Source organism: Danio rerio, chromosome 2, assembly GCF_049306965.1.
Source record: "Danio rerio strain Tuebingen ecotype United States chromosome 2, GRCz12tu, whole genome shotgun sequence".
Classification (NCBI taxonomy): domain Eukaryota; kingdom Metazoa; phylum Chordata; class Actinopteri; order Cypriniformes; family Danionidae; genus Danio; species Danio rerio.
In genome coordinates this window covers 51,102,056-51,115,557 of record NC_133177.1, presented here as the reverse complement: position 1 = coordinate 51,115,557, position 13,502 = coordinate 51,102,056, and the positions used below count along the sequence as shown (strand labels likewise).

Below are 13,502 nucleotides of genomic sequence, written 5' to 3'. Positions count from 1 at the left end.
CTAAAAGGAGTGAAGGTAAATTAGAATAGGCTCCTGAGGGCGATGTAGACCTTCATTTCGCTTTGACAGTCCAATCCTTGAGTAATAAGGTTTGACACTTGACACCCTGGACCTGTGGGGGGGGGGGGGGGGGGGGGGGGGATGCAGGAGGATGCCACCCCTTAAAGCCTGTCTTAAATTATGAGACAAAAGAAATAATAATATTAAGTAAATAAAAAAATATTGCAAAAGTCTTCAGTGTGAGAGTGACACCTAGTGGTTGCTCTTTAATATAAGCAGTAAAATACAGGTGAGTCACTTCTGACATTGGTGTTTTGCACACGTCACTTCTAGACCAGGAAACAAATTCAGCTCCTCATTTCAAAGAAAACGAAAGTGTAGATAAGACATTGTGTTTCTTTCTTGCTGCCAGTACACAGTAAAATGGCAGAAAGCAGTATTTTAGTAGATCAGTTCAACTGTCTGATTTGTCTGGATCTCCTGAAGGAGCCAGTGACCATCCCCTGTGGACACAGTTACTGTATGAGCTGCATTACTGACTGCTGGAATCAAGATGAGCAGAGGAGAGTTTACAGCTGCCCTCAGTGCAGACAGACCTTCACTCCAAGACCTGCTTTAAACAAGAATGTGGTGTTTGCTGAAATTGTGGAGAAACTGAAGATGACAAAAGTCCAAACAACTGACCCTGCGCCCAGTTATGCTGGACCTGGAGATGTGGAGTGTGATGTTTGTACTGGAATAAAATACAAAGCCATCAAGTCGTGTCTGCTGTGTCTGGAATCTTACTGTCAGACTCACTTTGAGCGTCATGAGGCTTTTCGCACCGGTAAACGACACAAGATAACTGATGCCAGCGGACGAATCCAGGAGATGATCTGCCTAAAACATGATAAACTGCTGGAGGTTTACTGTCGGACTGACCAGAAGAGTATATGCTTACTGTGTACGATGGATGAACACAAAAATCATAACACTGTATCTTCTTCATCTGAGAGAACGGAGAAACAGGTAAAGAAGGAAAATTATGCAAATTATGTGCATTAATGTACAGCAACACTAACATTATCATTCTATAAAAATGAAAATCGATTAAATAAAAATTTAAAGTATTCAACAAATCTGAAAACTTTTCTTAAAATCTTAAAAGTGCCAAAGCTGCTCTATATTTTCTCTTTACACTGTTTATTCTCATTTATTTAACAGAAACATTTGAAAGACACACAGAGAAATCTGCAGCAGAAAATCCAGGAGCGAGAGAAGAAGATTCAGGAGCTAAACGAGTCTGTGAAAACTCACAAGGTCAGTAATAAAATGTGAAAAAAACATCTTTATAGTTTCCTGCTGGTCTGATTGTGTGTATTCTCCAACAGAGCTCTGCACAGACAGCAGTGGATGACAGTGAGAGGATCTTTACTGAACTCATCCAGTACATTGAGAGAAGACGATCTGAGGTCTCACAGATGATCAGAGATCGAGAAAAGACTGAAGTGAGTCGAGCTGAAGGACTCTTGAAGAAACTGGAGCAGGAGATTGAAGATCTGAAGAGGAGAAACACTGAGCTGGAGCAGCTTTCACACACTGATGACCACATACATTTCCTACAGGTAACTGAGATCTGAATAACAGGACTGCGTGACCAATACTTTAATAGCAGTTTATTGATAGGAATAAGCATCAAATGCATATTAAAACAAAGCAAATGAATATTCATGAAGGTCAAATTCACACAACCCCACTGAAAACCCTGAAGCTGGAATGTCTTGAAGGATTCGGATTTATACCTTCCAATCCGTCTCAGCATGGATCAACTTTATCCTTTTCTCATCATCCTGTTTCTCATTATTTTTATTAAAGATGATTATTGGATAATGAATAAAGTTAACATTGCTTAATATAAGAATGTTCAGTGCATTTGCCTGTCTCTTTGAAACTATTTTCAGGAGCCACCAAACTAGGTCCGAGGTCACGGAGACCTTAAGTGGAGCTGAGGGCTGAGGACTGTCTATTTTTATTTCTATAAGTTAATACTATCTAAAATGTCTAAAGTGATTTTGCTATTTTTACAGTTTAATTCTTTTAAAGTGATTCTACTTTTTACCAAAGCCATATCACTCTGCAGCCAAGACCGGTTGCTCACTGAAGCTAAGCAGGGCAGAGCCTGGTCAGTACCTGGATGGGAGACCACTTGGGAACACTAGGTTGCTGTTGGAAGTGGTGTTAGTGAGGCCAGCAGGGGGCGTGAGTCCTAATGCTCCAGTAAATGTGAAGGGGACACTATACTGTCAGTGGGCGCCGTCTTTCGGATGAGTCGTTAAACCGAGGTCCTGACTCTCTCTGTGGTCATTAAAAATCCCAGTGCACTTCTCGTAAAGAGCAGCGGTGTAACCCCGGTGTCCTGGCCAAAGTCCCTCAATCGGCCCTTACGATCATGGCCTCCCAATCATCCCCATCCACCGAATTGGCTCCATAACTGTTTCTCCACTCCACTAATAGCTGGTGTGTGGTGAGCGCACTGGCGCCGTTGTCCTGTGGCAGCCGTCATGATTGTAAATCGCTTTGGGTGTATGGCCATACACAATAAATGTGTTATATAAGATTACATTACATTATTCAAGATAGACTTTGTGTAGTAAGGATATAACTGCCTGAATGTAGATGATACCGGTTTTTAACCAGTTTTGACAAAAACTGATGAGAGTACACTCAGCATTGGGTAAGAAACAGATTGTACTTTAAGTGTGTGTGTTGTATTTGATTGTGGGTTTGTTCATAGGTCTGGAGTCAGCTCTAAACAGTATAGTGGATGTCTGATGTTTATATGCTTAAGATATTGTTCAGAATTATACGCACGCACCCACCTTAAAATCTTCCTAGTCTATCTGTGTTTTAACCAATCAGGTTAGAACACCTATATGTGTGACGCAGTTGATGACGTTATGTGAGAGTATAATTGTTATTGGTTTGTGATTAGAAGCAGAGCGGCCTAGGAACTCATTACTGGTCATTCTTTAGGTTAAAACGGTATATAATCCCTACAGTGTTACTAAAGATTCATTTAGAAACACAAACTCTGGGTGTTGATGAGCATGCATGAATATAATTTAATGATGGTTTTCTGTTTGTTCTCTCTAGAGATTCCAGTCTCTCTCTGAACCCTTGGAATCTACGGATGTGTTCAATTTTGCTGTCAGTTCTGACTCCCCTTATGAAGACGTGAGCAAATCTGTCTCTCAAATGAAAGAACAAATGGAAGAGTTCTGCACAAGGAAGACAGAAACCCTACATAGTCAAGGTAAAGTATTGCAAAACTACCAAAAGCAAGATTATTTCCTTGAATAAACCCCAAAGCAGGATGGACATCCTTTAACATTAGCCTTTTTGGCACATGACCTACGCACATCAGTTCACTCCCATTCATATGGTCTTTCCTGAGGCCTCATGGGATAGTAAAGTGTCCATTTTGATGCCATTTTAAATACTTCAAAATCAGACACTTTACTCAGTTCACATACTCTTTTTTTTTTTTTGCTTACTGTATAGTAGGAATGTATGTGATTTCAGACACACAAAGGGAGTGAACAGAATAATAAAACACACAAGTCTAAAAACATCACAAGGAATTGAAATTACACCTATAGAGGGTTTTCATGACATGTCATCAGTTGGGCATATTGTAGTGCAGAATTTAAACGCCACTGAACCGAACCAAACTTGCATATTTTGCTGATTAAAAATAGTCAAGTTTTGGTTTGTAATCAGAATCAGTTTTATTGCCAAGTGTGCTTACACATACAAGGAATTTGTTTTGGCTACAGAAGCTTCCAGTGTACATAAGGTGACAAGTGACAACACAAAATAAATATGAAAAAAAAGATGATAACCATTAAACAGAGATGCAATTAGTCAAAAGCTCTGGATATTGAGTTGTATGAATAGATTTGTTATCGATCTATAATACCTTTGTTATAGATATTGTTGCATAGAGAAAGTATTGCATTGTCTTTTTGCATTGCAAAAAGTATTGCATCGACATACTTGTCTTTTGCACAGTAGGGCAATATTTAATTGTGTCGGACCAGAAATAAAACTATTTAGAGTACTAAAGACTGCCAGAAATTTAACAAATCAAGCTGAAGAAAGCCTATTGAATTCAGTTTATCAAAATATTACACATTCTGCTGCACACCAAGTCTTTCTCTATATTTAGCTGGTTACACAGGGTATTTTCATGCTTTAGATGGCATAAAAAATCAATGTATTTAGGTGTCGATAACTGTGCAATAGGATTAGGCCTGTCACAATAATCAATATATTGACTTATCACGCAATACTTGAAGATGACCTAAATAATTTTATCCTTTCCAATATATATATATATATATATATATATATATATATATATATATATATATATATATATATATATATACACAAATTCACAAATAATGCAAAATAATTTTACAATGATATTTACATTCTACCTCACTGGTGTCAAAGTTTATAATTGGACATTTACCTAATAGGACCCTTAATAGTATGTATTATATTACATTTACCTTTTTAACATCAAATTATATAATCTAAATAACCTTAATAATGATATGTATTTTAAAGTGTGTATGGCTGTTTGCATTATTATGCTGCTATATAATCATTATATAATTAGTGGCATAAAATGATCTCATAATGACAATAATATTGTATATCGCAACAATTTCTGTGACAGTATATTCAACAACAAAAATTCCTTATCATGACAGGCCTAACTAGGGCTGTAGAATATTGGAAAAGTCTGACATTGCAATATTTTGTTTTACTGGAATATACATTGCGATGTGAATATATTTTCACCAGATGATTTGAATTAGATCTATTTGAAAAGATTTCATTCATTTAGATTGACTGAGATGGTCAAGTCCTTTTTTATGCAGTGAATCTGCATAAATGATAATCAATTGATAATCAGCAAAAATACATAAATAATAAACAGTGCTTTATGGTGTTCTGGGGAGTCTAGCAGTATTCAAGTACAGCAATTGAACAATCAAATGTAAAAAGTATGGTCATCATTGTATGAATAGTCAAACATAATTTTTATATAGATATTTAATAATATCTCTATCTTTTCATCTTTAATAAATAATCTAATTCTGCGATATTGTTCAGCCCTAATATATATTGTTGTTTACATCAGAGTATCTTCATAATAGCTTTGTATATGATTAACTGATGAAATCGTGATGTAAGTAAAACACTATTCAGTGTTCAGAAATCTGGCCTGCTCTTTCCTGTAACAGGGAGATACAGCTGAGAGGAGAAAGCCGGATAGATGATAGAAATGGATATGAAATTTAAGCTATTTACTCTGCAGTATCATTAACGTTGTCTTTTTTTCCCCCATAGCAACACAGATCAGTATTATTTACCAGATTGAACCCAAGACCAGGAAGGACTTCCTACAATGTAAGTTAGTAAAACGATACATGCTGTTCAAATGAGCAATATGACATTAATTTTACATCATGTTTTATAGAATTTGTGTTCTTAAGGATCATGAGAGGTATTTTCCTGATACTAGTTAAATCTGAGATATTATATTAACTGTTATTTGAAATCACATATCTGGGTTTCCATGCCAACATGAAGCAAGTCTCAGTCAAATCAAAGTTTAGAAAAAAGGAAAAGAAAAATCCCAAATGTGAATTAAGCGTGTTTCCATAAAGATGTTAGAGTGGCTGAGGGTCTACTCCCACTGGGTAAAGTTGGCTTGAACCATGCAGAAGCGCACTTGTCGCCCCTTGCCCCTCCCCCTCGGCCAGCACTTGCACTGCATTTTGCCCTCCCTGCCAAAGCACACTTGCGTCATTGATGATGTGACTTCAGTTAGGAAGTGAAGCGATCTCGCTCAGCAAAGTGGACAATGCATTAGTTATATCATTTTGTATTATTTATAGTCATTTAGAATCCAGTGACACACTTAAATATTTTGCAGAACAGATCAAATTATCATAAAAGTCCTTGTGCAGCACCTATTAGGAGGTTTGCTGAAGGTGCAGCTGATGTGCAGCGAGGGATTTGTATCTTTAATAAACTATGACAGTTTGCGTTCATTGTTAAGTAAGAATGATTAGTTAATTAATTTGATGTGCAAATCACATGAATTGCTTGAGTTCAAAAATCTTAACCAATCAGGAGCTTTCTCTTGTGGGGGCATGTTTATAACGTAGCTCCTGTTGTTGGTGTCCCGGGGGAAAAATTCTCCTGCCTACACCGACAACAATTAATCAAACTGGGCTTGGCTGTGTCAGAAGCACCACTGAAAGCCTCCATCATCCAGGTACAGTTTATGGAGGAGTTTATGAACTCGCAGAGCTGGGTGCACCTCTGAAAGTATCTAGTGGACTCAGACACTGCTCCAAACGAATCGATGCTGTTTTTAGCCTTCATAAAGCACATAAACACAGTTATTCTCTCAATAAAATCCATGTTAGCCATTTAGCGACAAAGCTACAGTCACCAGTCAGAAAGAAGCCCCGCCCAATTCACGTCTGTTGTGAAGTAAATGTGACGCACGAATAAAGCAGAATTTGACGCGCAAATAAAGCAAGTAAAATCTAATGTTCATGTGTCTATTTCAGCGCAAATAGTGCAATTTATGCACGTGTTCAGCATCTGGTGTGAACACAGCATGAAAGGAGCAGCTTTAAGGAGTAACGAAACGTTATTTGTGGGAGTTTTGAGCTGAAACTTAACGTAAACATCAGAGACTTATTTTACATCTTGTAAAAAGGAGTATAATAGGTCCCCTTTAAAACCCCACACTTAACTGATATCCAGACATTTTTACTGATGTAGCAATATTTATTATTGTGATACTTGTATTTTTTGTTATGTTGGATTACGCAGAATGACACAAAAAAATTTTGAAAAACAAAACAAAATATACTTTCTTTCTCAGATTTCCAGCAGCTCTCTCTGGATCCAAACACAGCCCATAAACACCTCCGTCTGTCTGATGGCAACAGAGTGGCGACTAATACTGACAAAGTCCAGCGGTATCCTGATCATCCCGACAGATTTGACAACTTTTCTGGGGTGTTGTGTAGAGAGAGTGTGAGCGGACGCTGTTACTGGGAGGTAGAGTGGAGACCGAATGAGGGTGATTATGGGATGGGTGTAGCGCTCGCTTATAAGAGCATCAAGAGAAAGGCACAGAGATATATTAGTGGATTTGGATGTAATGATCAGTCCTGGAGTTTGTTCTGCTCTAACTCCCGTTACACATTTAGGCGCAATGGCCAACAGAAGAAACTCTATGTATTTCCCATCTCCTCTAGGATAGGAGTGTATGTGGATCCCAAAGCAGGAATTCTGTCCTTCTTCAGCGTCTCTGACACAAAAATGAGCCTCATCCTCAGAGTCCAGACCACATTCACTTAACCGCTCTACCCTGGGTTTTGGGTTTATAAGTCAAAGGTGAATCTGTGTCATCTTAAAACATTTCACCCAGACTGTGATAATTTTGACGATTAGTAAATGATGCATTCTTTTTTCTATTCAGTATTATATTTAAACCACTGAAATAGTATGCTCATATCTTACGTAATTAATAAAAACGAGATCTATCCAACAGTGTTTGTAAAGAGCAAGTCATAGTGTATGGTAAAATGATTGAAATGTAGGGTTGTCACGATACTGGAATTCTGTATCAATCATTACTGAAATTTTAAAAACGTCCATTTCCCGCTAACATTTGAGCACTGTTGAGCGTGTTCTTTAACGCTGCTGATTTGTCGTTGTGTTTACGTGCTCAACAGAAATGGCTGTGATTGGCTGTAAAGGTAATCAGTTCACCAAACTCACTGCTGTTTACTGAGTGTAAAAATAGATACAGATACGCTGGAATGTTTCAAAGACACAATTCATCAGCGGATCGCTCGTATGTCAGCTTATAGACAAATTATCTGGTAGACATGACATTCCAGTGTACTGTATCTGTGGTTACACTCAATAAACAGTTGTGAGTTCGGTGAACTGATGACCTTCACAGCCAATCACAGTCATGTGTTTAGCATGGACAAATCAGAGCTGTTTAAAAACGCTCTCAAATGTTCAGTGGAAATGGACGTTTTTAAAATTCCAGTATTGTGACGACCCTATTGTAATCATTACAGTTTTATTTTAAGTGAAGTTTTTAAACTAATTTCGAGAGGAGCACGTGATATAATTGACAGTAGCTGGCCACCTATCTACACTCATTAGTTAGCCAATCAGATCTATCCTAACCCACTATAAGTAGCCTAGCTAGACATTACTCCCTTATCTTCGTTTTCCGAAGAAACAAACGACAGGTCCGCTCTAGCTTCTCCAAAAGTTACTCACGGACAAAACGGATCCTCCACATCTCCTACTATTCTTCAACTACAATACCACACCACCTTTAATACCATCGTCAGCAACTACAAAAAATGACAAAAACAACAACAACAACAACAGCGACGGCGGCTGAGATCACAACAGCATCAGCGCAGCTACATACAAGAAAGAAAGCTCCGGGCTCCCTGAAACACCAGCCCCGTCTTAACAACAACCAGCCCAGCATGAAAGTCAGCTCGAGACCGAGGCTCCAACGAGAGGCCGTAGGCCTATCCACTCCAGCCAGATCACAATGCAATCCCCAGCTCCGCTACGTACCTTCTCCAGCATCATCATGTGTCACTCATATCCAACAACGACTGTCACTGAACTCCTCCAAACTCCTAGACGCCGGGACCATAATTCAAAGCCGCTGCATTAAACCCAAAACACTTGCGAATCCACGTCTTCACCGCCACCCCCAGGACATAACACGCTCCTGCCACACCCCCTATCCTAAACAGACATTAAACCCGCAATCTCTCCGCCTCCCCGGAGAATCAAGGAAAGGATTAAAAAGCAATATTGGATTTGGACATATTGCAGCAATCATAATTCTAAACACGGATAAAACCTATCTCCCGGACAATAAAGCAACTCTTGGGAATCCCACCTCACCTCTTCCATCCTGCAGCTCCCGATTCCAGTGCACACTCCAGTCCTCCTCTTTCAGCGATCCTTACCACCTACGCACCCCGCCCCTCTACCTTGCGTATCATTGCTTTTTCCCCCTCTCATTTTTACAAGCTCGCAGCTACTGCTGATTATTTTCTATTATAAAATAGAAATTACTTGTCGACTTTTGTCAATATGTTTATGCTTTTACTGAATTACGTTCGTAACTGACCTAATTTTCTGAATTTCTCATTCCAGGTTTCGTCTACTGAAGCACAGCCGATCTCGGCGCTCCCTTCCCACAACCTCACTAGCCGTCCACCAACACTACACCAGAAATCACAGAGCAATTCCCTGTTAAGCACATCCATACCAGCCCTACTGAAATGGACATTAGAACGTTTCTAAAAACGTCTAATAACGGCTCTTTCATCTCCTCATAATTCTGCCTTTTTCAGCTTTAACAGCATGATTCTGCCAGATGAATATGCTTAAATTATCACGTTATAAACCAAGCAATCTCTCTAATCTAGACGGCTGCAGCGCTCGGTTGCAATCAACATTACACCCGCCACCCGATTTCTGGCAATCGGAGGTCACAATTACATTTCGTAGTCCGTTTAACATTCGGATGCAAAAGTAGCCCACACATTTATGCTTAAAAACGATCCGCTGGATTTCACCAATAACTACGGTGTTCGCACGTAATTCACCTACAAGTTCCCGTTTCTCTCTCCCTATCCCCCAGCTAAACTAGTGACCGGTTTTCTAATATTTGCATTCTCATTGCGGAAGAACCTCCGGCTTAAGCACTTCTATAGAATTCTTAAGCATCAATTTGGAGTGATAGAATTTCAAGCATTAATAAGCTACTTGAATAAATCGACAATCAGTCCCCTTTTATATTCTGGAAGAAAAATATCACGCTAAGCATAAACTGCTCTCCATCTAGAACATCAAACACACATGCGCATTATCCCGCAGGGATGCCTTTTCGTCACTCACCTATTTCATCTCGCAGCAGCAATCTCCGGAATAGAAGAGAAATGATCTAAATCCGATCTTGGCCGTAACAAACTCTGCCTGAAGGGCGTCGCGCACCAGAGGCGCCGACGGCGCGGTGACGCGACGCACTTACGACAGAGGATAGTAGATTAATGCGCACCAGACTCAAGCATTCATACTTTATCAAATAAACTAATCAATTATACAAATAGCGCTCCGCGGCGCGGCAGAATACGAAGTGTCATGAATTGTGGCTGGGCACTACGGACAGCCGCATTGACTTCCTTATTATTTATTCCTTCCTGTGAAAGTCAATGGTTACAGGTTTTCAGCTTTCTTCAAAATGTTGTCTTTAGCGTTTAACACGGGAGTCACTAACCTCTGAAACTAAGAGCTACTTTCGGGCACCGATTAACGTGGAGGGCTACCAGTTGGATAAACACTTCTCAAATAACAAATTGCTCAAATTACTTATAATTATAATTTAAGTTTTTGGTTATTTTTTAATAATGAATAATATTCATCCAGGTGTAGTCACTGATCATGTTATGATTCTCTCAAAGTTACCAACAATGATTTAACAGGGTAGGAAATACCCTGTAATTAATATATCAACGTGCAACACTATTTTATTTATCTTTGCAAATATTTACATTTTAAATGATTACTTCTATATTAGAGAAAGCTTACTTGTAAGTGGTGTTATGGTGAGCTATTTTAGAACAGGCCTGTGAGCAACACACGAGAGCCTCGTGAGCTATCTGGTGCCCATCGGTACCATATTTGGTGACTCCTGGTTTAACAGAAATGAAATTCATAAAGGTTCGTAACCATCAGGTAGCGCTTAAAGCATGCGACCTGCTTATGCTTCCTTCCTTAAGCGCTGGAATAGAAGCCATTCATTTATTAGCTATCCAATTTCATCCTCAGTATATCCTTTTTACACAGATGCTGCCCCCTTCGTGGGGTATATTATCGGGGCCGCCAATGCGCTTCTAACTGGCAATAAAGTCAATACATTCTGAAAAAAAAAAAAAAAAAAAAAAAAAAAACTTCTGTACATGTTCCTAGTTGCATAGGAAATCGCTGACTCTCTTTTGCTTTATTTTCAGAAACTGGTATCAGAAGCAGAGCCGCAGCTGACTCCATCTCTCCTTTTAAGATGATAATCCCATAACCACAGCATACACAATTTGCGTCAGCATTCATTTATACATTTTAAGTTTCCCCAGAACACCTCATCAGTTTCTCACTGCTCAACACATCCACACATTCCGTTCAATAACATTTTTGGTTTCATAACACCTTAAAGTCATAGGACCATTCAGGCTTCCCACCAGATTCATAATCCAGTCACTCATTCAGAATTGGAGCCACCACCACAGCAGCACACAAGGGCTATCGTAACAACACATACAAACACTAGGAAAGTAGTCTCCTGACGCCTTCAAATCTTATATCTGACTCAGCCACAGCCATCTCAGGGAAGCTCAGAGGACCCTCACCAGCAGACGCAGTAATCCCAGCGGCCAAGGGCATGGGCCTAGTCCAGGGAGAGAATACGACCCAACCATACCAGCTTCCCGAGGGCAGAGGAACTACCCAGTCTCCCAAGGGCGCGGGCATGACCCAGCCATCTAGCTTCCTTTCTTCCTTCCAGCTGATTTGCACTCAGCCTTCTCCCCCTTTTCACTCACCTAACTCCAGTAGGAGTTCTCTCCCCGCCCAGGCCCCCTTGTCACCCCCGCCCCCCCCCCCGGCCGCTGCCACAGAAGTTTTCACTGCCCCCCAACTTTTCTAACTTCTGTAGGACCCCGCCCCCCCCATGGCTCTGGCCCCCGCAGGGGCGTTACCCCGAGCTTCGATTCTCGCAGGAATCATCTCACTGCCCTGGCCTTAGCTTTTTATATTATATGTCATTCCTTAATGACATATAGTATAGCACTATTTATTTTTCTCTCTGTTTGATTTTATTTATATAAATTTATATCTATATGCACCCACGCATATAAAAATGAATTTATATATAGTGCTGTCACCCTCACGCTCTGTTCCTGCAGGAACACCCCCAGAGCACCTATACCGCCCGTCACCCTCCAGTAAGAAGTCTTCACCTCCCCCTCATCTTTCCCGACTCTTACTGGAGCAGCTAAATAGCTCACCCAACCCCGAGCTGTGACACGAGTCATGTCACCGACCCTCCCCGGCCCTAGCTTTTATTTATGTTTATTTTTTGTTTATTTCTCACACTTATCTCTTATTTTTAAATTTATTTATATATATGTATATATATATGCACCCACGCATATAAATATATATTTATATATAGTGCTGTCACCCTCAAGCTCTAACTCCCGCGGAGTTAATCCCGAGCACCGGACCCCCGCAGGGGTCATCGCCCAACTGCCATTTCCCCCTTCAGCTGGGGCTTCACCGACCATTCCTTTTCCCGACTCCAGCTGGAGATGGCACATACAGCTCTCTCTCCCGCAGGAGAGCCAAGAGCTTCGACTCTCGCAAGAGTCAGTAAAAACGCCCCCCCAAGGCCCTAGATTACCCCATTATATATTTATATATCTATATGTTTCATATAAATATATAATTATATATAGTGCTGCCACCTCCCAGCTCAATCTCCGCAAGGAGTGTTCCTCGAGCAAATTACTCCTTTGGAGTCCCCGCCCCCCCTGCCCCCCTTCACCCCCCTCTCCAGCCGGAGTCCTTCACTCCCCTTCCCTTGTAATGACTCCAGCAGGATTCCCGCCCACCCCATGGCTCTGACCCCCGCAGGGGTCTCCCCGAGTCTCTACTCCAGCAGGAGTATTCACAGCCCAAGCCAACTCTGCTCGGGTTCCCGCAGGAACCTGTTTCACCCTTTGCTCCAAAGGAGCCCTCTTTACCTTTTCTTTTTCAAATAACTATATCCAGCAGCCGGATATAGCATTTCAAGCCTTTTGGGGAGTTTCTTCGAATACACGGCTGCTGTCCCGAGCTTCATGCATTTGGGGAGCTCTCGAGAACCACCTGATCTCGTACTCCCCTCACATGCTCTATGGACCTGGCGGGAGCCCTGGGCTCAACTATCTCCGAGCTCAGGGTTCTCTCCCGGGACAGCATGCCAAACCTGCTTACACCTGTCAAGCAATATCTAAGTGTGAACTCTTGAAGTGAAGTTTTTAAACTAATTTCGAGAGGAGCACGTGATATAATTGACAGTAGCTGGCCACCTATCTACACTCATTAGTTAGCCAATCAGATCTATCCTAACCCACTATAAGTAGCCTAGCTAGACATTACTCCCTTATCTTCGTTTTCCGAAGAAACCCCCCATCCACCCCTTTCTCCTCCTTTTCTCCTTTACAAAAAGGGGAGCTCTTGAAAACCACCTGATCTCGTACTCCCCTCACATGCTCTATGGACCTGGCGGGAGCCCTGGGCTCAACTATCTCCGAGCTCAGGGTTCTCTC

The 13,502-nt window shown here is 40.8% G+C and overlaps 1 protein-coding gene across 1 annotated transcript; it reads left to right on the top strand.

The window, feature by feature from the left end:
• The first annotated feature begins 142 nt into the window (after nucleotides 1-142).
• LOC108179111 (E3 ubiquitin-protein ligase TRIM16) lies at nucleotides 143-9,212 on the top strand. The gene is made up of 6 exons (XM_017352264.4): nucleotides 143-1,008; nucleotides 1,204-1,299; nucleotides 1,371-1,604; nucleotides 3,133-3,292; nucleotides 5,404-5,463; nucleotides 6,959-9,212. The coding sequence occupies exons 1-6, from the start codon at nucleotides 424-426 to the stop codon at nucleotides 7,438-7,440; spliced, it is 1,617 nt and encodes a 538-aa protein (XP_017207753.2). The 5' UTR covers nucleotides 143-423; the 3' UTR covers nucleotides 7,441-9,212.
• Nucleotides 9,213-13,502: the final 4,290 nt, after the last annotated feature.

What these genes read in the sequence shown, in the direction of transcription:
- LOC108179111 (XM_017352264.4), top strand. Translation starts at nt 424, where the DNA reads ATGGCAGAAAGCAGTATTTTAGTAGATCAGTTCAACTGTCTGATTTGT. An exon ending in CTGAGAGAACGGAGAAACAG is followed by an intron (nt 1,009 to 1,203) that starts GTAAAGAAGGAA and finishes TTTATTTAACAG; the next exon opens with AAACATTTGAAAGACACACA. An exon ending in CAGGAAGGACTTCCTACAAT is followed by an intron (nt 5,464 to 6,958) that starts GTAAGTTAGTAA and finishes TTTCTTTCTCAG; the next exon opens with ATTTCCAGCAGCTCTCTCTG.